We start from the raw sequence: 27,931 nt of genomic DNA, 5'->3' as shown, positions 1-27,931 counted from the left end.
GGCAGGTTTTAGCTTTCTGTGGGAGGAAATAAGCCCCCAAGAGAAAGGACCAGGTTTCATACTACTTTTGAATTCTCCTGTGTTTGGTGATCAGAAGATTGCACACTAGTTGAGTGTGCTATGAACACAATTTGTGTTTTGTGACTACTCTTTTCCAACTGACCTGCGATATAAATAAGGTGCTAGAATTTCTGGATGCCTTGAAGGTGACAAAAATCACATCTGAGATTGTATTGCATCATTTAAAATTACATGTTTAAAGGGGGAAAAGACTTGCTAATCAAGTATAGCAGTGCTGTGGGCATCAGGATACAATTGTCGTTTTATTCCCCTCCTGATTATGGAACCAGCTGAGACACAGGACATACTGGAGTTAGATAAAAGAAGACAAAAAATAATCAGTTTCATTTCTGATAAAGTAAGCTAGAGAACATGACTTTAGATCTATCATCTACCTTCTAGATCTATCCTTAGTGTATACCCCAGAATTTTGAACCATCCAGTCATAGAAACAACCACAGAAGCCCAGGCCTACCCTATTACAGGGCACTGTCCCAGAAGCTACAAGCAAAAGGGAGTAGAGGAGACACGTTCCTGGAGGGCAGGCCAGTTCTCAAGAGGAGGAAGAGGCTGAGAGGAGCACAGCCAGTTCTTCTAAAGTCATCAATTACAATTTAGGAGGAATGAGCAAAGGATGAAGACAAAGGCCTAAAAAGTGTTTTCTGGAGGAAGTTCTTCCACCAGGAAACATAACGCCAGAGAAAAGGAGGTTCCCCTCTCTCACTAATGGTTCTAAACTATAGGAAGCATTATGCGAATATTAACTACTTAAGTGGTTAATATCTGAAAGAAGCTAGAAACTTAATGGATTTAATCTTTGCTGATACACAGAACTCACTCAATGATTTGCTTATTTCACTGAGAATTGCTGTAGTCCACAGGGGATATTAGTTCACTCATACATCATCCATTCGACTTGACGTGGATTATTGCCAAACAGCTATTCGTTGGAGCTAGCCGGAGCACATATATACTAAGGAGAGCTTCATGCTTCAGCTGGAACTAAGCACTCATTCATTCAACATATATTAATTACTGTGAGCCAGACACAGAGCTTGGTGGTACAGACATCATAACGTACACCCTAGATAGTCTCATGGGCAACAATATCAAACAAGCACAAGGGGGCAGCAGGATCCCCACATTCAGCTAGTTCTCAGAAAAAGCGCCTTAACTGATGGACTGGCTCAGATGCTGTTAAACACTGATTATATTATGGAAACATATGTAGTGCAATGTCCCGGCCATTCTAATGAGGAAAACACGAACATGACTTGAACCAGGACAAGGGGTACCAAGGGATATCTTCATTAAAATACATTTTTAATAATAAATAATTCTAAGATGCTCTGGGTGCATTTCCAATTTGAGTATGGTGGGCAAAAACATTACCTACAAATCCTTCTCGGTTTTCACATTTTGCACTTCTCAATGCTTCCTTCTTTTGTATAAGCCTCGTACAGCTCTGGGACACTTTGCTGGGGAGAAGAGCCTTATAGTTCTAATGAGTGCCCAATAATGGGGATTTTACATTCTATACCATGGTGGTAAGAGTGATACAGCACACACTGTCACTTGGGCTACAGTGAAATTCACTGAAAAGAGTAAAGCTGAGCTATAAGAAAGGGCGGGTAGGAGGGAGGAGAAACAGAGCCGGAAGACAGCCTGGCTTGCAATGGGTTCTCAAGCACAATGCACTTCACACACAATGCATGAGGTCTCTTTTGTCAGAATCCCTTAGCTGCACATTGTCCAGAGCCCGGGAGGCTGCAAAGGCATTCCAACCCCTGACAGCAATCCCACAGGCTCTGCCAAGGTCAGCCAGGAGCAAGCGGCTTTGACACTCCCAACACCCAGAGGGTGACAAGAAGGGCTCACAGCCTCTTCAGATGTATCATTTGCTTCATGATCACTGTTTTATTATTTTTATTATTTTAATTCTTTCCCTTTTGAGCTTCTCTGCCTTCCCATGCAAAACTGGTTCAGAGATGCCACTTTTGGAGCTCATTATGTTGTCATGGCAACTAGAATTTTCAAAGTTTATTTCTCCTCCTCTTCTCTCCTCCATGAACTCTCCTTCCCCATCCCCTTCTCTTACCACATACATGTTTTGCATAAGAAACAAAACATGGAAGAAAATAAGACCTAGAGCACCATCAGGTAAATTTTTCTCACACGCTATTTTCTCACATGCTCTTAGCACAGCATGTCCCTACGGGGTACGTGAAATTACCCCTGTTCCCAGTGTCTCCAATTAATATTCTTAGACTCCCAATCACCCGTGATGTTTCGGAGCAAGGCCTTGGGTAGCAGCCATCAGCTGTGCCTCCTCCTCTTTTCCTCCTCCTCTCTTCCTGCAGAGAGAAGCAGATATATTTCTTCCTGCTTATATAAACCACGAACATGCTGTGTCTTATTTGTCATTTGTTAGTCTCTGAAAACAACAACAACTGTGGATGAGGGAAAGTGAAAACACCTCAGATGCACTTCACAGGGGATCTCTCTGGAGACCAGAGGAATTACAGTTGGCAAAACAAAAGGAAAGGAAATCCCCAAAGAAAATTTGCTAAATTGATTGTTTAATTATAACACTAACCTTTGCTATCGAAGACCAGGTGAGACAGAGAGGGAAAAGGAATTGAAACAGGAATGAGAGAGCCTGAACTTTCACACTGAACACAAGGCACCTAAGAAAGGCAGTCACCCCACCACCTGGGGGACACTCATGCCCTGGCACTCTGAGCTGGCACCTGCAGGTGAAATGCTTGTTTGGTCCACACAGCTGCTAGAGGGGTGGCACTCTGCGGACCTCTGCTCTGGCTCTCTGTGTTGGGGTGCAGAGAAAGACTTGAGAGAGATGGTCAGGACAAGTCTGTGGCAGAGTCCATCCTTCCCCCTGGCAGCCCATGCCCCTGCTGCACTGCCCTCGCAGGAAGAGGTCAGATAACTGGCCCAGAAAATATGGGAATTTGCAGCTGAGGGGGCATGGAACATTCAGATGGGGCCTGGTCCGTATTAGGGGGACAGTGTACAGAGGCTCTAAGATAGAATGACCCTCTGGCTACTGAGATCCAGTATTTTTAATTTATGGGTCTACTGAATTTAAGACTAAACTCTGTGACATCAGACATGATCAATGAGTATTTTAATTGAGACTCTGCTTATTCTTTTTTTTTTTTTTTTGAGACGGAGTCTTGCTCTGTCACCCAGGCTGGAATGCAGTGGCGTGATCTTGGCTCACTGCAAGCTCCGCTTCCCGGGTTCACGCCATTCTGCTGCCTCAGCCTCCCCAGCAGCTGGGACTACAGGTGCCTGCCACCATGGCCGGCTAATTTTTTTTTTTTTTTTGTATTTTTAGTAGAGACGGGGTTTCACCATGTTAGCCAGGATGGTCTCGATCTCCTGACCTCGGGATCCACCCACCCTGGCCTCCCAAAGTGTTGGGATTATAGGCGTGAGTCACAGCGCCCGGCCCTCTGCTTACTTATTCTATCATTCATCATTGGTAGCATAAGGAGAGCCCCAACTGCTTAGGTCATAAAAGCTCCAGGCTCTTATATTGCCTAAATTGGCCCTCACAGGATTAGCTGTGTGGCTGGGGAACTGAACAATGATAATGGGAACACAGTACTCTACACTGAGGAGCAGGGTGAAGGGCAGCAAGGCTGTGCAGGACAAATGCACACTGGGAGCTGGGATAAAATAAAATGGTGGGTATATTGAGAAACAGGCAACGAACGAGAGCTGGCAGAGCAGGTATTGGGGTGTGCACTGCTGGGTGGGGTTGGGAGGATGAAACTATGTCTCAGGAGAGGGGTGGGGTCATGTCGATGGAAACTTCCAGGACTCTAGCTGCCATGTGGGAGGGGATGGGAGTGTCCTGCCCAGCCCATGGCTTCCATCCCCTGGCCCTATAAGGGATGTCTTCTTTCTGGGCAGCGGACCGTCCGCTCTCTGGCTCACTCTAGTCCTGAATTCTGTTGTCACTCTGCTTCTTCTAACTCACTAACCTTGGAAAAACTGCTCCTGGCACATAGTAGGTGCTCCACAAATGTTGAATGAATGATCTACTCCTTGAATGGGCAGCAAGAGCATATGCTCTGGATGCCACCCCATATCCCCTCGGGCAACCTCTGGGTTCTGCAGCTGCAGTGGACAGGCCTTAAACACTCACACAGGTGTGTGACAGCGCCCACTTTGAGTGCCTACATCTTCCTGCTTCTCCACCTATGGAATTTCTCCAGGCACTGTTCAGTCCACAAACAGGGTAGCCCCAAAGTGTCATCACTCAAGGATGGACAGGGATTGATGGATGGGGGGAAAATATATATATATACACACACACACACACACACATACTCATATAGATGCACACATAAACATACAGATACATGTATCTATGTCCCAGTTTCCCAGCTGCTTGGTGGAGCAGGGCTGAGGTACATTCTACATGGTTCTTCCAAGGGTTCCCAGTGGATGAAGCCTCAGCAGTTCATACTGACAGCCCTCTTGATTAACACATAACTCTTTGGCTTTTTCCCCTTCTCTGCCTCAATTTTCTCACTTGCTCCCTTTTGCGGCCAATTCTTTTCTTGGGGTCGTCTTTCAGGGAACCCAGGCCAAAACCCCTTATGCGAGCTAGTTAAGTTCATCAAATAACTCCTCCTTGACAGAAGGACAGGGAGGAGAAAAGGGGAACATTAAACTAAGGGACAGCAAAGGTACATGATCTTAAATACAAATGCCACCAACTTCTCAAATTTTGCCAGGAGAAAACCTTGACCAGGGTTGAAAGACTATATGGATAAGAAATGCCTAGAAAGGAGCGAAAATGTTTGGCTTGTCTGTGAACATGACCAGCACAGCGCAACCTTGCAATAGGTATCTGCTACTATTTCTGAGGGTAGTGCAGAGGAAAGGGGACCAGAAATGAATGACTGAAGGAAGACCTTCCTCCCTGGAGCCAGACAGTCTGGGATACAACTTGGCCTTAGCCTTGAGGTTCCCTCTGACCATTTTAGGCCCTTTCTTCCCTCCTATTCATAGGTGTTTACAGAGGGAATTTAGAAGCTGAAGATGTCAATAAAAGCACAGTCTTGGTTTCCAGATCATTATCTTTGGAAGAAATATTAAGTTACTTAATTCACTAGGGCAACGTTCCCCACTAGTTAAAGCAAAGACATCCTTTTTTCAAAAGCTACTTTTATTTTAGGTTTGGGGTACATGTACAGGTTTGTTAACTCATGTCATGGGGGTTTGTTATACAGATTATTTCATCACACAGGTATTAAACTTAGTACCCAATAGTTATCTTTTCTGCTCCTCTCCCTCCTCCCACCCTCCACACTCAAGTAGACCCCAGTGTCTGTTGTTCTCCTCTTTGTGCTCATGAATTCGCATCATTTAGCTCCCACTTATAAGTGAGAACATGAGGTATTTGGTTTTCTGTTCCTGCGTTAGTTTGCTAACGATAACGACCTTCAGCTTCACGCATGTTATTGCAAAGGACATAATCTTGTTCTTTTTTATGGCTGCATAGTATTCCATGATGTATATATGCCACATTTTCTTTATCCAATCTGTCACTGATAAGCATTTAAATTGATTCCATGTCTTTGCTATTGTAAATAGTGCTGCAGTGAACATTCATATGCATGTGTCTTTACGGTAGAATGATTTATATTCCTCCAGGTATATACCCAGTAATGAGAATGCTGGATCAAATGGTAGTTCTGCTTTTAGCTCACAAGGGCATCCTTTTTAACACCTCTGAGTGAAGAACAAAGTCTTCCACACAAGTTAATTATGCATTCAAGGTCCTATTGCTCCATTTTTTGTTTGTTTGTTTGTTTAGCCCAGTTGGTTGGTAAATCACATCTTCAGAGTAACTGACACTGTCCACTAGAGAAACACAAGCATCATTTCTCCTGTAGGGAAATAGTGTGGAAGCCATTATGTCAGATGAGGGAAGTATATCCATAGAATCACACAGGGTCAGATCAATGCAGACTGTAGAAGTCTGGCAGTAGTTCTCTCAACTGATTGTTTTTTCTTTCTAAGACAGGAATCAAAGTTGCTATCCAAAGTCTGCTCATCTTCTTCATAACATTTCCCATTATTTGTGTTATTTACTTGCTTGTTTTCTGTCTCAGCCATGAGAAAAATAAAGTTCATAAGAGCAAGGGACTGCATCTTCTTGTTCACTATCACACTCAGAATGCCTGACATATTTGTGCTTAACAAATGTTTGCTGGAGGGACGCAGCAGCTCACGCCTGTAATCCCAGCACTTTGGGAGGCCAACGCAGGAAGATTGCTTGAGCTGAGGAGTCTGAGGCCAGCCTGGGCAACAAAGTGAAATCCCATTTCTACAAAAAATTAGCCAGGTGTGGTGATATGCACCTATAGTACCAGCTACTGGGGAGGTTGAGGTGGGAGGATCACTTAAGCCTGGGAGATTGAGGCTACAGTGAGCTATGACTGCACCACTGCACTCCAGCATGGGTGACAGAACAAGATCCTGTCTTAATAATAATAATAATAATAATAATAATAATAATAATAAATGAATGTCTGTGATTAGATATTTTAGTAAGTGATCAAAGAAGTATTTCCCTCCCTTACCACCTTTTACTTTAAAAAATTAGTCTGTACCTTCCTCCTTCAACTCTTGCTAAGGTATTAATTGCTCATAATTAGATCATCCCTTTCTCATATTACATTTTGTCACTGGGTACCTTGATCTAAATAGAACATACAATGTGAAAACACAGTGGCAAGAGGATGGAGGAGAAACTTCTCTGTGAACAGCACAAAAGGTAGTGGGGTGGGGCATGGGGAAGGAAAGTCATGTCCTACTTTAATGCCATCTCAGTCAACTCTGTCGAGGGTGGGGAGGCCTCTTCTGGTCTGGTCAGCTTCGGCCTGAGGACTTGTCAGCTGCTAAAAAGATTAGCTATCAAGTTGAGTCTAATACAGGTAAGAGTATGTGGCCCCTTTAACAGGTTTTAGGGCTCCTCCAGTTGCCCCAAATGCCCTCAAATGCCATTCATTTCCTGGGTTCTCTGTGGAACACGGCATCTCAGCACTCTCTTGCATAGCAGAGTTAGCTTCTTCAACAGGAACGAGCAATTTCAATATTTTGCTAAATGAAGAATATTTTGGGACACAATGATAATTAAGTGTTGAGAATGTAGTGATACACTTGACACCAAGGGGAAAATAAAGAACTTCTAATTCAACTACAACTGTAACAGCTTCTCAACTTAACAGCTAGAAATGCCAAGCACCCAGTATATAACCAAATTGTAAAGACTGTGATTATCAGCCGGGGAAATTGGGAGGTATTATTTCAGCCACCTCAGTGTGTACGTGTCTGCAAGTGCACAGAAAACGTGTCTAATTATAGGGGCTCGACTATGGCCTATAACCCCAGAATGACGTGGGGCTCTAATGTTATTACAAATTTCCATGTAGTGAAGCCAATTATTATGAGGTTCTATAGACCAGAAAAAGAGACAAGTTTAAACAAAAACATATTTTTTTCTAATCTGGAAAAGCCTAAGATTCTGGTATCAAAGCTACAGTGAAGTGAACATAGCAGATAAATTATCATAGGGAGGGGAAAAACCATTCAAAAGACCTTCACAACAGCAACAATTACACTGGGATCATGTCCATCATGCTGATAACAAATACTCCCTCTTTCTCGATGTAATGGAGACGTTCTTAGAGCAGCACACTTCTTGGAGTCCTACTACTACAAGTGCCCTGTGCTCTGCTCTTCAGCTGATATTAAACTTGGGTTTCAGGGGAATTATACACACTGAAAACAATGCTCAAAATCTCAGGAAAATTTCTGATGAATACAGACATCACAAACAGGAAGTTGGCCTTTGATTTGTTCACTTGAGGGCATTTACTGGGAGCTCACCATGTGCTTGTTAATTATGCTTGCTAAATGCTGGGGAAAAGAAAGTGAACTCACCATGATGCCAGCCTTCATAATCCTGTGAAAGGGACAAAGACCTCCACAAATAACTATAAAATAACATAATGAGTGCTCTAATAGAGGAGTATATATAGTGCAATGGAAACCCAGATGAAGAAACTTGACCTTGAAGGATGAGTCAGAGTTCCCCAGTCAAATACAGCAGTGGGTGGAAGTGGCTGTGGGGGTTGGTTATTTCTAGCCAAAGAAGTGATTACCTGGGAAATCCGGGAACAGTGAGCCATGTGGCCAGGCTAAGGCAGAGGAATCTTTGAATTGAGGCTAGAAAAGTAGGTTGCAGAAAAGCTTTGAGAGGTCTTGCAAAACAAAGAACATTAATTTGGACCTTTTCTTTAATGAACTGATGGTGAGTGAAGCTAGTAGTTGAGTTTCTGTGATTAATCTATTTGTTTTAAAGTCTTTATCTGCTAAAATTAAAAGTTATTAACTCTGTATTCATCTTTTCTACCCAACCAATGTTGGTTTTGTTGTTTATTATTTTCCTAAGAATTTACTGGACCATAATTTTAAAAGTATGATTTAATAATCATTGGTCTATCTTACTACAACTGTTTTTGAGACAGGGTCTCACTTTGTTGCCCAGGCTGGAATGTAGTGGCACAAACACAGCTTACTGCGGCCTTGACCTCCTGGGTTCAAGTGATCCTCCTGCTTCAGCCTCCTGAATAGCTGGGACTACAGGCACATGCCACCACATCCAGCTAATTTTCTTTCTTTTTTTTTTTTTTTTGCCTAAGAGACTGAGTCTTGTCTTGTTGCCCAGGCTAGTGTCGAACTCCTGGGCTCAAGCAATGCTTCTGCCTTGACCTCTCAAAGTGCTGGGATTACGGGCATGAGCCACAATGCCCAGCCTGGGTCTACATTATTGTCTTATAACTTCAAGATAAATTTGTTAATTAATAAGATACTTATTAATGTTCACCGTATATAATTTTTTTAAGCCCACAGGTAAGAATATGGAAAAAAAACAGAAGTCTCATGCATTGCTAGCAAGAATGTAAAATGGAACAGCCACTCTGGAAGACAGGTAGGCAGTTTCTTACAAAACTAAACATGCACTTACCATATGGCCCAGCGACTGCACTCTTGAGCATTTTTTCCCAGAGAAAGGAAACTATGTTCACACAAAAACCTGTACACAAATGTTCTTCATAGCAACCTTATTTGTAATAGCCCAGACTGAAAAAAATTCACATGTCCTCCAAAGAGTGCATGGAAACAAACCATGGTATATCCATACCATGGAATACTATTCAGAAATAAAAAGGAATGAACAAGTGATATATGCAACAACCTGGATAGACTTCCAGGCAATTATGCTAAGCAAAAAAAGGTCAATTTCAAAAAGTTTTGTATCCCATGATTCCACTTATTTAACATTCTTGAAATGACAAAATTAGAAGAATGCATTGGCGAGGGTAGAGGATAGTAGGTGTGGCTATAAAGGGTAGCACAAGGGGTCTTACGGTGATAGGACAGTTCTGTATCTTGATTGTGGTGGTGGTTACACAAATGTACACGTGATAAAATTACATGCAACTATACACACAAGCGAGTGTATGTAAAACTGGTGAAATCTGAAGCTCTATAGATTGCACCAATGTCAATTTTCTGGTTTTGGTATCGTGCTACAGTTATGCAAGATGTTACCATTGGGGGAAACTGGAAGAAGAACACATAAGACCTCCCTGTAATTTTTTCTACAACTTCCTGTGATTCTATAATTATTTCAAATAAAAAGTAAAAAAAAAAAAAAAAAAAAAAAATCTGTGAAACTGCTTTGTGATATGTGATTTCATATTGCAGAATTAAACAAAAAAAAAAAAAAAAAAAAAAAAAAAAAAAAAAGCCAGACACGTCCTCCACATTGCCAGCTTCAACAGCTATTTTTTAGTCAACTGTGTATTGGATCTCTATGACTCATTCAGCACTTGGGGTCTTCTCATTCCTTTCTGAAACGCTGTACTTCTTCATCCTCTATGATGTGATGTTTCTGTTATGTCCTTTTGAAAATCTTAATATTCTCTTAAATGGTGTTTCTAGAAACCTCTACCTGTGGCTGTTTTTTCTTCTGTACCTTCCCTCCATGGATAACCTTAAGTAATTGTACCATTTTCTCTATTGTGTTCTGATAGTGCATCATATCTTTCCTCCCTCTTAAGACGCAGATATTGGATGATCCTATCTACTTGTTCAGGCCTCTTGAACTTCAAACTTTCTATGTCTAAAATTAAACAAACCTTCCTCTCAGAATAAGAGCTTTTTTTCTTCTTCTATTATTCATATCATATCAGTAAATGGAACAAAAGTTCTCCAAAACATTTGCAACTGAATCTTGGGATCATATACTAGGTGATTTTCCCTACTCCTTACAAGCCAGTCATTCATCATGTCCTGACTATTTTACCACTTAAAATCTTCACCTGTTTCTCACTTTACATTTCAGCCATCAGTGCTTGAAATCCTCATTTTACGTCTGGAACTAGAGCTTTATTACAATCTTATTACTTATCAATCATCTTTTTATCACCTTCCTGAATCCTCTATATAATCAATCTAAAATTCAAAACTAAGTCATTTGTTTTTGGAAGTTATTAATAAATTATAGTAGTCAGTGTATTTTTATTTTTACAAATTCAAATGTATCAATTATTTCCTTTATGGTTTATTGATTTGCATAATGCTTAGAAACGTCTTCTCCCTTGAAGATTTTTTTCAATTGTCCGTGTTTTCTTTGAATCCTTGTATGATTTAATTTTTAAAATGCATGTACTAGCTCCACCTGCAATTTATTTTGATGTAAGATATGAGATGGGGCTCCAACTCAAATTTTGTCCTTCCAGGTAACTAGCCAGTCACACAATTCACTGAATGATTCATCTTCGATGATTTGAAATGACACTTTACACTTATATATACTGTAAATTAATATATACACACACACAATATATGTCGTGTGTGTGTGTATATATATATTTGGTTCCTGTATTCCTATATCACATCATTTCAATTATTGTAGCTTTAGAATATATGTTACTCCCTATACAAAAAGTTCCTGTTCCTCATTGTTCTTTAAGGAAATGTCTTGGCTACTCTTACACATTTATATTTCCAGATAAATTTTAATATAATTTACTAAAACCACTGTTTACATTTATCAATATCACATTAAAGTGGAGAAAGCAGACATCTTTGTAATTTGAAGTATTCCTTTTCATGAGCAGGGTTTGTCTTTTCATTTACCTAAATTGGAATATATGTTCTTAGAATCTCCCCATATGGGAAAGCAAGTTTTATGAGGGCAGGGATTTTTGTTTTGTTCCCTGCTGTATTCCCAATATCTAGAATACTGCCTGCCACACAGAAGCTCAACATCTATTGAAAACTGGTTTAGTGAATACATAAGTGATTCTATCATTTAGGCAATGGGATCCCATTATAAATAACTAAGGTGTACAAATTCTATAATTAAATGTCTAGTTTATAAAGACTGTTTTCTCATGAATAGCAGGCTGCATTAGAGCAGACAGAACATTTAAAGAGACAATTGCTATAGTCCAGGCTATAGTTTATGAAACTTAATCAGTAGGTCTTGATGAGCAATTAGGCCCAGAGAGTAAGTGAGGAGAAGATACCAGGATTAACTCAGGTTTCTATCTTGGATAACAAATGTGATAAAAGAATCACAGAAAGAGTAAAAGAAAACCAGAGAATATAGAAAGAATAGAGACTGTGGTTAGTGATGAGGAAAGGGAGTTAAACAGTGAATTCTGTTTGGGGCATCCTAAGCTTAAGACACCTCAGGCATATCTAAGTGAATATGTACACTTCGGAGCTTAGTAGCAGATCAGAACGTTAAATCCAGGTCTGTCTCTTAGCAGAGCCATCTTTTTCATTTTTTTTCATTTATTTTTTAATTGGCACATTGTAATTGTACATATTTATGGGGTACAATCTGATGTTTCTATACATATATATGTTGTATGATGATTAACAGAGTATTTAGCATATCTATCACTTCATGTATGTATCATTTTTCTTTGTGGTGAGGACATTTAAAAGCCTCTCTTCAAGCTACTTTGTAATATACAATGTCTTACTGTTAACCGTCATCACCTACTGTGCAATAGAACACCAGAACTTATTTCATCTATCTAAAAAGCCATCTTTTTAAAAGTTATTTCATGTTATATTTTACTAAGTAAAAATTATCTCCTCCTCGGAAAAACAAATAAAACTAGATTTTAAAATGGAACATTCTTGAAATGAGTTTAAAAGTAGTCACTGTGCAAGGCAAATTCAGAGAATGGTACAATTATCTACTGGGTCCCTTCAGTACTAAATGAAAGGACAAATCCTGGAGTATATGCATTGGAGTTTGCACATGAATAGAAAACATCATACACACGTGTGAAAATATGTGTGTATGTATGCATATATGGGTGTATATATACACAGATATGTATGTATGTGTACATGTATATGTGTGTGTGTGTGTATATATATAGGTATATATGTATCAGAGTGTTAGAAGATTTACCTATACTAAGTTAGAGCATGGATGAGGAGCTACAAGGATGTTTCAGTTACCTAAGAACTTGGTCAACCAGAAATTTCACGTGTGAAAAATTCAACAGAGAATGGAGGCATTTTTACATGTGGTTATTGTCTTTATATCCGAAAAGGCACCTAATGAAGTCCCAATCTAATTGTCAACAGTTTGCTTTAAAAAGGATAAATGCTTATAAAATAGTATCTTGTTTTGATTATTTATGTTGATAGTTCTACTTACTGATTTCTCTATTCCCTTTCCCTCAACACCTTCACCCTGCCTCTCAGATGCAATCTTTCTGGATAGGATTCTTGGCTTCTCCCAGCTATGACTTCACCTCTCCACCCCCGCCATACCTCTGCAGCCAAGGATGCTCTCACCTTGGCTGAGCCCCCAGAACCACCTATCCTGACACTGCCTCTGCTTCTCAAGGTAGATAACAGCAAGAGACACTGGAAATTAATTTTTGAAAGGAGACAGAACTTTAATTAATACAAGAAAACCAGAGCCTTTTTCCCCTGCAAAAGCAGCTGCATTATATTTCACATTCACATTTCACAGCCCATAGCATTATCAACACAGGGCAGTTTCAGGGTGTTGGTGCTGATTGTACTTCTTCCTAATACTAGAGTCCTAAAATGGGGGTAATATTACATAAAATACAGATTACATGCACAACAGAAAAATATAAGCTCCATGGAGGCAGGGAGTTTTCCAATCCCCAGCATCTGGAGAACAGTGTTTGGCACTAAATATCTGTTGAATTAATCAACTCAAAAGAGCACTTTGTTGTTGTGCTGGGGCATGTGTGTAAATCACAGCTCTGTTGTGAGTAGAAGCCAAGCAGCAAAGATCCCATTGCAAATGCCCGCTCCATAAGGGGAAGCACTGCTTTGTGTAACAAGAGCACTGGACTGAGAGTCATAAAATAGCACTTACATTTGTAATTTAGGGCATGTCACTTTGCTCACTTCAAGCTGCAATCTCCTTATTTGTAAAATACTACTATACTTCTTAGGACTACCGTGAGAATCAAACACATGAAATGCTTTATAAACCAAATGCGCTAAAGTAAAAAAGAATAACTGTTTTGTCTTTTTCGGCTTCCAATAGCCTTATTTGCCCAAAATTGCCTATAGGATAACAGCTTTAGCAATCCTTTAGAAGTGATTATTCTGAAAACATGTGCCACATATGATATAAAAGGTTAATATCCTTATGATGCAAATAATTTAAATTCATATGAAAAAGATAAATATGCCAATTTATGGGAAAATGGGCAAAGGGTATGAGGAATTAACTCGAAGAAAAAAAATTAGCAATGGCCAAGTGTAAAAGTGTCCAACCTGTCACAATTACTTGTCTGTAATGCTTGTAAGCTGGGATCACCATTCCAGAAAGCAAACAGCTTCTCCAGAGGTTTTTTGAGGATCTCCAATACCAGTGACTATGCTCCTGACTTTTAAGATGCCAGCCTCTTCCTCTTCTCTGCAATACTATCCCCCAGGAGGTCATGGGGGGTATGGCATGCCCTAAGAGGGTCTTGATGTTTTTCGGTTTCCCTTCAATTTATCAATTATTTATTGAACACAAAAACAAGGCACTATGGTATCAGGAGCAATCCAACTACATGGAAAGACCTCCTCAGCGGAAGAAACAAAACTTAATGGGTGACAGCGACATCTGTGACTCCAAAGCACAGGAAGACAGTGCATCCAGGAGAAGGCAGGAGAGCTCTGCCTCTCATTAGACTGTGCACCCTTAGGCAAGACTCTTAGCCACTCTCAGTCTCCATTTCCTCAATTATAAAATGGGGTTAACAACAGTACCTGACTCATGAGGCTGTTACAAAAATTAATTGAAATAATGTACACAAAGCATTTAGCATGGTATCGGGCAGATGGCAAGGTTTCAATAAATATTAGATCTTATCTTTAGTAGTATTAAATTATATAACAATTCCGTGATGTTACTATGAGTGACAGATTCTATAACAAACAGGCACATAGTGCTATGGGAACATGTGGGAGAAAGATTTTAATACTAATTGTAAAATGAGAGTGGGGGGTATAGACCTGGAAAGATCTCGTGAAAGAAGTCAAAGTTAAAACAAGCTGAGAGGGATGAGCAGGAATTTAACAAAGAAAATTAGAGGCTTACTCCAGACCACATGAGCAGAGAATAGAAAGGCCCAGGTACTCCAAGGAACTTCAAATGGGGGAGTGTCCAACTTGACGGCCTCATGTGGGGCCCAAGGGCACAGTCTGTCTTTGCTGTTCCCTGTAGGGTGCCATAGATGGTCAGCTCTACCAGTGGTATCTGAAAACATCTGAGCTCACGCTAATTGACTCAATGGCAGTACTTGGTAGGTAAGAATGGCTCTTTCCCAGCCCCACCTACTGAGTGTAAACCAGGCTCTCAAGAGAAGAAATCTGCTACTAACAGCTAACGTTTATTAAGTATTTACTATCTCCCAGGTATTAAACACTTAACATGTATTATCTGATTTCATTTCCCCGGTAATCTTATATGACAAACACCAACATCCTTATTCACATTTGGGTAATTGAAGGTATAGAAAAGAGAAATAATTTACCTAACATCATTGTCATAGCTGGCAAGTGACAGGAACAGAACTCAAACCCAGCTAGACTATCTAGAGAGTCTGTATTTTACTACTAGGCAATACGTAGGGCGCGGAGGAAAAAGCACCCCAGACAGGGAACCAGGGCAGCTAGCTTCTACCCAAGTTCTAACACTAAATAGCTGTCTGCAAACTGAGCAAGTCATTTCACTCTCCAGCCGAGTTTCCTCCATTGTAACAAGGAGGCAGGCGCAAATGACACTTAAGAGTTTTGTCTTCCTCAAATAATTTTTATCTCACCCTAAGATACAATTTTCACAACTGATACACTAAGCAGTGTCTTGGGGAAATGCAGATTCCCTCAGCAAGCTCCCATAAGCTTTTTATGTGACCCCCCATGGTCACACAACTCAGCCAGGAAAAGTCCTTCTCGTCAGTGTAGGAATTATCAGCACCCCACTCTGGTCATCAAAACGGGGTCTCACACAGGAAATTTCTGTCCACAGGACTGGGAAGTTCCATGTGCCATGGCCGTCATGGAGGACCCGTTCATTTTCATCAAGTTCTGCTGTACTAGATGACAGATAATTTCCTTCCATAAAGGACATTTAAACTATCTGGAGGATCTGCTTAAAAGCATAGGTACGGCCGGGCGCGGTGGCTCAAGCCTGTAATCCCAGCACTTTGGGAGGCCGAGACGGGTGGATCACGAGGTCAGGAGATCAAGACCATCCTGGCGAACACGGTGAAACCCCGTCTCTACTAAAAAATACAAAAAACTAGCCAGGCACGGTGGCGGGCGCTTGTAGTCCCAGCTACTCGGGAGGCTGAGGCAGGAGAATGGCGTAAATCCGGGAGGCAGAGCTTGCAGTGAGCTGAGATCCGGCCACTGCACTGCAGCCTGGGCGACAGAGCGAGACTCCGTCTCAAAAAAAAAAAAAAGCATAGGTGCTTGTGCCTACCAGACCTCGGTCCAAATTCTGAATCTACTGCTCATGAGCTTTGTTTGCCTTGGCAAATTACCAAGCATCCCTATTTATGACCAAGTATCTCTATTTATAAAAGGAAGTTAGTACTTCCTCATACGGTCACTGTGAGGATTAAATGAGACAATATGTGTCATGTGACTGGCACAACGCTTGATGGGTAGCACAGTCTCAAAAAATCACAGCTTACAAGAAAAACAACTTAAAACAAACCCTGCTCTACTCCTGTGAACTAGCCAAAAGCCATGAAGTGTGTTATGCTTTCCCATACTCAACAGGGCCAAAACCTGACCTCTTTCCCTTAAGACCTACCTTTTGGCCTGTGTTCTCCCCGAGCCACCTACAGTCTCAATTCAGAAACCTAAAAGCAGTCCAGGAGACTTCCCTGTGATTTCCACACCAAACTCACTCAGACCTACTCACACAGTCCCGAGTCCTGCAGATCCGACACCTGGCCCCCAACACCTCCTGGGGCTGTCCTGTCCTTTCCGTCTCCACTGCTGTACTTCAGTCCCGCTGCTTCTCTGCTTCTCGCCTGAACTACTGCTCCTCTCTGCTTCCAGTCTTGCTTCTGTATGTACCTTCTCCAGGGCGATCATCTTCAAATGCAAATCTAGCCATCTTCTTACCTAACAATCTAAAACCTCCCCCAAGCTTCTGGGATCAAGCTTAAATTTACCGGCATAACCCAAGAAGCCCTTCTCGATGAGCCTCTGCCTGTGCCTCCGTGCTAGAATGTGCTTCTCCCTTGTGCCCGTAAACTATCACTGGCTCTTCACAGGCACACACCACTGTCACCTGCTTCAGTTGGCCTTACCTGATCCTTGCCCCTTCTAATTTAAATGCCCCCCTGTTGCTATCTCTTCCTAGACTCAAACTGCTTGAGGGGTAGCAACTCTCTGTCCTTGTTTGACCTGGTATCCCTAGCCTTTAGCAGTGAGTCACATACAACAAGTACTTAGTAACTATTGTGTGAGTCAGTCATTGACTTTCTACTGGTTGATTCCAGTGTTAGAATCCCAGCAGAATTACTCTCCTTTATCTTAGCCAGTCACCTTCAATGTCAGCCAGCCTTGGGAGGAGCAGGTATACATCAAACTAATACCCACCAACTCCCCACAGAAATCTCATCTGGAACACTGAGCTGGGCATGAATAATTTCCTTCTTAAGACCAGCATCCAAGCCTGTCTCAGGTCAGGCCTGGGAAACACTCAGGTACCACCTCCTAATACGCAATGGCACGTCCAACAGGAGATGCAAGGTTTAACACTGAAGTTATAGTTGTTAATAGACCCATTGTGGCCAAAACCTAGGTCTTATTCATCTTTTTATCCTCAACAATGCCTTGCAAGATAGTAGGAACTCAAAATTAGTGACCTCCATATATGAATCTGAAAAAAAAAATTAGCTTTAGGGAGGGACTAGCATTCTGGACTATTTGAACTTAGAGTCCCATTACATGTATTTTTGAAATATTTCCATAATGAATCTATAATCTCCTTATTTTACCCATCTTTGTATTCTAAATGTCTAACAGGTATCTTTTGCATAGCAGACACTCAATAAACACTTGCTGAATCGCACAGAATCAGCTTGCACATCAGTTGCTAGCAAGGCAGACAGCTGTAGTTTTGCTTGTCGTGGGAGCCACTCTACGCATTCATGAGATGCAACCAGAAGAATTCCTCTTCTACTATGGACAGTTCACCACTTCCCATTAGTCTTAGGGCAACAGGACCTTGACAATGGGTCTTGGCATCTTCTGCCCTGTACACATACCGGGTCACATTGTATACGTGAACATCAGTGTGTGTGAATAAGTGTGTACATCAATGCACATATACATTAAAAGTTGCGCCAAATCTATATGGTCAAGATGATATTCCAGGCTTACCACTGGCAGCATTTCTCTGCGTGTGCCACCTTAGGTGTCAGTATTCCTGAATGGAGGCCATGTAGTACACACTAAAATAAGCACCTAACCAAAAGTTGAGAAATTATAACCTCTGGCCCCACCTCTGCCAGTAACTAGTTGGAGATTAACATCTCTAAACCTCCCTCTTCTCATTTCCAAATAAAGATACTGTCCACCTACTGCATGGAGTCGTTGCAAAGAACAAATACGAACACAGTAGCAAAGGCACTTTGAAAACTACGGTATGCTTTACACAAGAGAGCTCACACTGCTCCCCACACATATATGAAAGCAGTCTCTGGCCTGACTGTCCCTGCTCTGGTTTTGAGACAGCTCAACTGCTTCCCCATATTTACCTTCCCCTGTTCAGAAGCCCAGGGAACAATGGATGGTGACAGGGGGATGGCTCAGGGTCATTTCTGTTTGTGTGAGCCTCTGCCCTGTAGCCCCTGACGGCCATTTCAGGATGTGCTTATGCAGCCCTGCTTTGTTTCCATGGAGACAGGAAGCTCTGCTTCTCTTCATGCCTAAGCTAATGGTTTTCATCAAATCCCATTTCCTTTGAGACAAGTAAAAATGCTACGATGTTTCCATCCATACTTCCTCTTTAAATATGAGCAACAAACATACCTCACAGCCTTCCTCCCACCAACGTCTGTGCCTCAGAGGCAGGTGCCTCAGTCATTTCCACGCTTGGCATCCAGGGGTCCCTGAGCACCAGTGGACGCGGCCTGCCCCCTCTCACGTGGACTCTCTCCCTCACCTACCCAACCTAGGTGCCATGTGTGTTCCCCCTTTAATTTCTCTCTCTCTGCTTTGGGAACAGCCTTGGTACATAACATTCAGCTGCCTGCAGGTCACAAGAAACCTGCTCCCTAGGTTTCCGACCTATTTCCCAGGCTGCTTCTGAATTAAATCCTCACTAAATCCCCACTCTAAGGAGAAAGCTTACAATCTTTCCAAAGGTATGTGAGAGCCAACCAAGCAAAAGAGAGAACCCATGGCCCCTCCCGTACACAGGACTGGCTGCTGCTGAACTCCCTGCAGACACCAATAAAGCCCACCCCCAACTGTGTTGAGCTTCAGAACGAGAAAAAGAAACCAGGTCAGAATGATTTCAGTCCCAGCCTATAAGGCCCCTATTGTGAACACTCCTTTAAATGTCAAAATTTATTCATACCAGCTGTTCCCAGCTGTCACTGTCACTTCCTAGGCTTCTCCAGAAGTACTAAAGAGGCATCTGCCATCCCAGTTCCATGACATCGAACCTGTGCAGGCCATCTCCCAGAGGAGCCCGTGGCCCCACAGCTGGCTCAACCGAACATCCACAGGCCGTTAAGCAGGTGATGGCCACCTGGACCTAACAGGCTGAGAAAATGTATGTTAATATTATCGAAGGACATAGGCAGCTAATAAGAGCTAAGGGCTACTCCATGCCAGACCCTGGGCTAGGGTTTTGTATATGAGAGAGCTTTTGCTATCCCATTTTACAGACGAGGAAGCAGGCTCAGAGTAACTTATCCAAATTCGCAATGCTAATAAGTGGTTTCTTACAGGGTTAGGCTTCTCACCCATGAATGTCAGATGCTAAAGCCCATGCCTCTTCCAATGTACAACTCTATCCCATGCAGAGAAAGATGTAAGAGAATGAAAAGATGTGATTCCAAACCAGAGAGAGTCCATGTGGTCAGACACAAGGCACTGTCCAGTAGGATAGTGTTCTGTTCCATTTCCAGCTCTGTTGAGACACAACTTGAACCTATACTGAAGCCTCATCCAGAACACCAGTGGCTTTCGTTAGCACAGCATCTACTTTTCTCCCCAAATATATAGTAAGAATCTGTCTTAAGTTTTCCAAACTAAAATATATACACACTTAGGACAAAGAATATCAGATAAGATTACACAAACATGACATTATCTTCTCAGTAGAAGTACAAGAGGAGGTCCTGTGGTCAGGCTTCTCTGGGGGCCAGAGTTATGGAGGGTGCACACTGGAGTCATAGCTACTAGCTGGCTGGAGACAGTAACTTCTAGCAGTGCTTAGGCACAAAGAATGCCAACAAACACTCATTGAATGAGTAAATACAGAAGAAATCTCTTACGTCTTAAGACTCTCCACTCAAAATAAACATTATTAAAGTTCTTACTTCTTTACGATGTCTTCAGTTTTTCCCTCATATCCATCTCACAAATTACCACCACAGGCTCTTAGTAGCACGTAGTTGGATTACTATGGTTGTTTCCTGCTTAATCCTACTGAATCTGGTCTCTCTCCATGCCAATCCTTCCCCCACGGATGTTAGATGAATATTCTTATATACGCCTTTCATCCTACACTTTTGTGTGTGTGCAATATTTTTACTTTAAAATTTAATTTCTATTTTTTCAAAGTAACACATGTAGAACTTAAAAAGTCAAATAATTTTGAAAGACTTCTAATGCAAAACTGGCAGCCCTCTGCTTTACCTCTCCTAACCCCTGAATCTCACTCCCCAAAGGCAACTACTTTCAACTCTTTTACCTGTTTCTTCTGGTATTCATTTCCAAATTTCTAAATATTATACTTAAACACTGAAATGTCTTTATCTTTCCATTTTAGATATTCCCTAAATACTTCCTTACTGTGGAACCTAAGATTTCAGTCTTTGACATCTCCTTTCCCTCCCCATATTCAGCCTCCTCCATCCACTTAAGGCAATCACAGCACCATAAGGGGCTATCTCAAAATTCGGCATCAGCAACATAAATTTGGTTGACAATTGAGCTGAACAGAGGACCTACCTACTATGCTTATATTTCTTACTGGTAACAATTTCATATTTCATGGAATTAAATGCTGTTTTTTTGTGTATGTGTGTGTACACAAATACATAACATACATATTCACACAGTCATGTATCACTTAACAAAACGCATACATTCTGAGAAATGCATTGCTGGGCAATTTTGTTGTTGTGCCAACACCAGAATGTGTACTTACACAGACCTAGATGGTACAGCCTACTGCACACCTAGTCTATATGCTGTAACCTATTGCTCCTAGGCTGTAAACCTATAGAGCATATTACTACGCTAAATACTGTGGGCAATTATAACACAACATGAAGTATTTGTACATCTAAATACATCTAAACACAGAAAAGGGATAGTAAAAATATGGTATAAAAGATTAAAAAAAAAAAGGTACACCATATAGGGCACTTACCATGAATGGAGCTTACAGGAAGTTGCTCTGGGTGAGTCAGAAAGTGAGTGGTGAGTGAATGTGAAGGCCTAGGACATTACTGTACAGCACTGTAGACTTTATCAACACTGGACACTTAAGCTACACTAAATTTATTAAAAACATTTTTCTTTCAATCAATTAATCTTCACAGACTCTAACTTTACCTTATGAACTTAAAAAAATTTAACTTAGACTCTTTGGCAATAATGCTTAGCTTAAAACACACATTGCACAGCTGTACAAATATATTTTCTATCCTTACATCCTTATTCTATAAGCTTTTTTTCGATTTTTTCTTTTTTACTTTTTAAAATCTTTTGTTAAAAGCTAAGACACACACACACACACATTAGCCTAGGCCTGCAGAGAGTCAGGACCATCAATATCACTGTCTTCCACCTCCATATCTTGTCCCACTGGAAGGTCTTCAGGAGCAATAACACACAGCGACCGTCATCTCCTATGATGACAATGCCTTCCTCTGGAATACTTCCTGAAGGACCTGCCTGATACTGTTTTACAGATAACTTTTTTTAAGTAAGTAGGAATCAATTGTAAAATAACAATTAAACGTAAATACACAAATCAGTAATATAGTCATTTACTGTCGAGTACTATATACTGTACATAATTGTATGTGTTCTACTTTTATATGATTGACAATTCAGGTTTTATTTACACCAGCATCACCACAACCATGTGAATAATGCATTGCACTATGATGTTAAGATGACTATGATGTCACTAAGCCACAGGAATTTTTCAGCTCCACTAAATCTTATGGGACCACTGTTGCATATACATCAGCCATTGACTGAAATGTCATTATGTGGCACATGACTGTATATAGTTTCAGCAAAACCATAAGCTCTTTTGAATATAATAACACACATTGGGGAATACATTAGTTTTATTTTTTTCTTACAGATAGCATTTTTAGAGGCCTCTGTCACCCTACCCAAATCTGTGCTTGATAATCTCTAGGCTTCTGTCATCCTAGACTTCCCTTCATCACCCTGGGAATCAATCTCCTCCTTCTCTCCTCCATTGAATCCCTTGTTTCCATGAGTATCACGTTCTTCTCTTTCTTCAATTATTTCCTTATTTTTAGTGACTCACATTCACCAGTAACTTTTTCAAAATGGATATCTAAAAATATTGTGATTCCATCCTAAAAAACAATTGTTATTTGAACTAGGTATAGAATTCTATCTTGAAAATTATTTTCCTTACGAAAGTTTTAGGAACTTCTCTGTTACTAACTTTCAGTGTTGCCATTGAGAAGCCCAAAGCTATCCTGATTCCTATTTCTTTGTAGATAAATTCCATCTCCTTCCTAATTACCAGGCACTTTCAGAATATTTTTTAATCTGATGTTCTGAAATTTCATGACGATTCACCTTGGTGTGCTTGCTTTCCATTAGTCATGCTGAGTTTTCAGTGTGCACTTCATTATTAATTAAACTCATTTGTTCCCTTTTACCTCCATACCCACCTTCTATCTCCCTGCTATAAAAATTATCATTAAAGTAAAATAAAAATTTAAAAAATTACAATATATTCAAAATGTGCCTTTGATTTGAATGTATTTTCACAAACTGTATGTTTTGTGTGCATGTAGTTTTATGTAAATGGTATCATATCACAGTGATTCTTTCTTGTTTTCACTAAAATCTATGTTCTTAAGATATGTTTCATGTGTACACAGTATTTGTTGCTCTGTGCTACATAGGATGCCACAGTACACACTGCTACATACTACGCCATGGTATACACCAAATGTTTTACCTATATAATCTCCCAGTTATAGATATCCAAGTTGCCTCCAACTCCCCACAACCATGAAATAATGCTGGAAAGAACATCCTTGCATCTGTCTCAACACATCTTTTAAACTGGCAATGTGAGTCTTTTGGTTCTGGGAACATTTCTTGTATTTTTGTTAATTTTTTCCTTTCTATTTCTCTGTTCTTGTTATAGAACTCCTGTTATAGTTAAAAATTGGATCAATCCTGTTTTTTTGTTCTATTTTCTAGGTAATTTCACCAATTTTATATTCCAAACATTTATTATCTTTATAGTTTTATTACATTCTTATATTTTTACATTATTTCATTTTTATATTTAATGTAAATTTACTTCGTAAAATGAATGTACACTTTACATTAATTTCCAAGAGCCCTTAACCTCTAAATGTCTTTTTTTTATTTATTGGTCTGTTATTCTGTAAATGAAATGGTTTCTCTTCTATCTCTAATCGTAAATACAGCTTTTAAAATTGTCTTCTACTCTCTGCATTGTTCATATTTCCTCAATTTCCTTTTTTTATTCATGATTTTGTTTTTTATTCTTTCATGTTGGGCATTTTCCTCAAATGCTGATGATCTCTAGATGTGTGTTCATATTTAAGAGCATGGCACAAAAGCTCATTGGCAACTCTGTATGTAAGCTTGCAGCTTGTGGAATGGTGAGTGTAATGGGATGACTGGAAGCCCCCCAAAAGATCTGTTCACATCCTAAGTCTTGGAACATGTGAATGTTACTTTATTTCGAAAAATAATGTTTGTAGATTATTAAATTAAGGATGTTCAGATAAGAGATCATCCTGGCTTATCAAAATGACCCTAAATCCAATGACAAGTGGCCTTAGAAGAGCAAAGTGGAGGGAAACTGCACAGACATTGAACAAGAGGCAATATGATCACAGAGGCAGAGATTACAGTGATGTGGCTATAAGCCAAGGAATGCCTGGGGCTGCCAGAAGCTAGAAGAGGAAGAAAATCAATTCTCCTTTAGAGCCCTTGGAGGGAGCACAGCTGTATTCATCCATTTTCATGCTGCTGATAAAGACATACACAAGCCTGAGAAATTTACAAAAGAAAGATGTTTCATGGACTCACGGTTCCACATGGCTGGGGACACCTCACAATCATGGCAGAAGGTGAAAGGCACATCTCACTTGGCAGCAGACAAGAGAAGAGAGCTTGTGCAGGGAAACTCCCTTTTATAAAATCATCAGGTCTTGTGACACTTAATCACGAGAACAGCACGGGAAAGACCCACCCCCATGATTCAATTACCTCCCACCGGGTCCTTCACAACACCTGGGAATTGTGGGAGCTACAATTCAAGGTGAGATTTGGGTGGGGACACAGCCAAACTATATCAACTGCCCTGCCAGATTTTGGACCTCTACCCTTCAGAACTATAAGAGAATAAAGTTTCTCTCACAGTTTTAAGCTGCAGAGCTACAGTAATTAGTTGAAAGCAGCCACCGGTAATTAATATAACGAGTCTCACCAAAGATGATGAGATGGGAACCTGTTTCTCTGGTCTCCCCCAAATATCAGTATAAATTTGTCCCTTCTCTTCAGACAGACAGTTTCCCACGAGAGGAATCCTCTCAACTCCTACCAGATTGCTATGTTTTTAAGAGTCAAGCAGAAGTGGGCTGGACTATGCACATTCAGTTTGTAGACTTTCATTTAGCCCTCCTGTTTTCAGTACAACATATCAACACTACCCTCAGGTGTACCTGATGGTACAATTCCAGGCTTCTCTGATTCCACATCTACAGAGATTAAGTCTCCTAACTTTTGCTAGGGTGGGGGTTGGGTGAAGCAGATATCTGTCAGCATTGCCTGGAGGTTATAGTGGGGTAGGGCAAGGAGTCTAATGTTCCTTACAAGGACTTTGCATCAATCCTCTTGTTTTTAGCACCATGCCTACCCCAGCTCTCAGACCTACCTGGTGTCTCCAATTCCTGAGTGTTTCTAGGGCTCTGAAGGACAATCAGTTTGCTTTTATACTGGTATTCCCTAAACAATTAAATTTCAGCTTTCCTACCACTGTCAGTTGCCAATTTTTTCCTATGTTCAAAAATGTTGTTGACATCTCTCATCTCTTGTCATTCCTCTTGTTCCCTTTGTCCTAGTGCCCTTCTTAAAATTTATTTTCTGTATTAGTGGAGTTTCAAGAAATGACCAACTTAGTTCAATCTGCCATGTTTAAACACAAGCACCACCTTATAAATTTTCATTTGAAGAACGTATGCCACTCTGACAAAAAATTAAGTTCAGTTTTGCTTAGAAAAATAAAAGAATCTCTAAAATATATCTCCATCTTGGCTATTCTAAGATGTTACATTATAATTTCTTCACACTCCATGACAAGTCCCATTTTTTCATCTTTGCTTACGGTGTAATGTTCCCCTTCCTGAAATGTTCACTCCCATATAGTCTGTGTAATCCTACTACATATTTCATAACCCAAGCAAAATCCCAATCCTTCATGAAACTACCCCTGATGACTTCAGACTACATAGATTTGTTCTTTCCTCAAAACAAATGATTATATCTTGTATAAGTCAGTAAAAGAACTATTCTCCATTTCATGTGTTTGCATCATCTTCTTAGCAAAACATGTTTCTTAAGGAGAGGAACCACACCTTATACTTTGTGTGCTCCTGGCAATGCTTACCATGGTATTGGACACCAAATAGTTGCAGATTTGTACAAACTAATACAAGCCACAAATATGAGAGTTGATGCCCAATACACTACAGAGTAATTAACTTTTGAGGGAGAGCCTGTGTCTAATTCAACTTTATTTCCCTAACAACCAGCACAATGTTTGACATAGGTCTCTGTCTGCTGAGTTACTGAATGAAAGCATGGATGAATAAATGAACTCTCACTAGATACTGTGTTCAGTGTTGTGCCTGAGGTCAAGACTTTTTAATTCCTGAAAATAATTAAGATTATTAGAACGACAGTTCACTACTGTATTCCCAGCATCTAGAAAGCATTTGGCACAGAAGAACTGCTCGGTAAGTGTCTTCTAAATGAAGGTTAAATGAATGAATCTGCCATGAGTCAGGAGGTATTAGTTTACAGTTAGCAGTCAGCAAATGAGTTAAGAAGAGAGAAACATCTGGCTCACCCGGAAAGCACTCCCAGGACTAGGTTGAGAACAAAGAAGGATCCAATGATGATGAGGGGGATGAAGTACAGCCAATTCCAGGTGGCTCCTAAGGCATCATTGGTCTGAAAGAAAGAAAAATGGTTCCTTAATACTTAAAGCCATCTTCCATAAGTAAAGCTAACATTCCTGCAGCTTCACAGAGGGTGATGTAACAAGCGCAATGCAATACAGTTAAATATTGCCTTACTCCATTCCCAATTTGGCATTACTATGAGTTAGCTCACAATCTCCCATGTACATAATGAAGAACATAGCATGAGCCTCACCCTAATATACTGAGTTGGAATATTCTCACACCCTCGCTTAGCACATGGGAAGACAATACAGAAAGGTCAGATACTTTTCCAAAGTCATGCAAACAACCACTGGTTTTACAGCATTTGGTAATGTAGGTTCTAAGCCTCTGCACACAAAATTGGGCAAATTCTCAAAAAGACAAAGGCAGGTTGTGCCCAATCTATTCCATGGATGCTAGCAAAGGCCTTGACAGGATTATTTAGAAGAAATGTTAGGGTCCTCTGTGTCTTGCTCAGCCCTTGACCCGGACCCAGCTTGCTTTCTTCCATCACAGTACAATAGTACAGAGCTGGCCCAGGCCTGGCCCCCGCAAGGCTCTGGCCAGAACAAGGAACAAATCTAGATTTGAAGAGTGATCACTTGCACTCTAATGTTAACACTCAGTGAATTAAAAAATGCCTGCAAATCCATATTCTGGATTCTCATATCACGAACCAGTTGCAAGACCCTTCAATGGTCAGGGATTGAAGAAGAATTATATCTTATGACTTAAACAAAAGAAAGAAGCAATTCTTAGCAGGATGTCATATTAGAACCTTGAAATAGAGCTTGGGACCCTCTCTAAAAGCTGTACCACTGAATTAAGGGTTCTCAGTCTTCCCTTTGACTCTTCCTCCCCTGACAGCACCTCCAAGTCTTTCCAAATAGTCTTCCTGAATTGCATTTCACATATGCAGGGCTTTGAAATCTCTTCAACCCCCCACCCACTCTCTCACACACAAACTCTAAGACCCATTTGAAACTTACAACAGATATTTTATCTTTAATTCACTGGAAAAACAAGGCCAAAGTCAAATGCCATGCCTAAAACTCACAAGCTAAATTAGTAAAATTAAGACCAGAACTCAGAATTTCTATGGCAAAGTATTTCTTGTCCCTCCAATTTACCTTTTCCCCCTCTCACTACTAAATTTTGAAAATGTATTTTGATTCATTGTCCTCATGTTTCCTGTGGACTTCTGTGACATTCTCTTGTTTTCTCCCAAATTATCTCCCATTCAAATATTCCAGTCTGCAGAATATAGCCTCTTACCAATCATGGCAGCTATCACTGTATAGTCGATTCATCCATTAAAAACAGTTTGACTTTTATTTTAAGTTCAGGGGTACATGTGCAGGTTTGTTATATGTGACTCATGTCACAGCGGTTTGTTGTACAGATTATTTCATCACCCAGGTATTAAGCCTAGTACCCAATAGCTGCTTTTTCTTGATCCTCTTCCTTCCCCCACCCTTCACCCTCCAAAAGGCTCCAGTGTGTTGATCCCCTCCCTGTGTCCAGGTGTTCTCATCATTTAGCCCCCTCTTATAAGG

At 40.6% G+C, this 27,931-nt stretch overlaps 1 protein-coding gene across 1 annotated transcript in view; it reads right to left on the bottom strand.

Moving 5' to 3' along the window:
• The window catches only part of CACNA1E (calcium channel, voltage-dependent, R type, alpha 1E subunit), a 424,230-nt gene that overhangs the window by 124,649 nt on the left and 271,650 nt on the right, over positions 1 to 27,931 (bottom strand). Inside the window, exon 10 of the mRNA XM_012002628.1 lies at positions 26,279 to 26,382. Coding sequence (XP_011858018.1) covers positions 26,279 to 26,382 — 104 coding nt within the window. The remainder of the gene's footprint in view (positions 1 to 26,278; positions 26,383 to 27,931) is intronic.

Source organism: Mandrillus leucophaeus, unplaced genomic scaffold, assembly GCF_000951045.1.
Source record: "Mandrillus leucophaeus isolate KB7577 unplaced genomic scaffold, Mleu.le_1.0 Scaffold691, whole genome shotgun sequence".
NCBI lineage: Eukaryota > Metazoa > Chordata > Mammalia > Primates > Cercopithecidae > Mandrillus > Mandrillus leucophaeus.
This window is presented reverse-complemented; position numbering and strand designations above follow the sequence as displayed.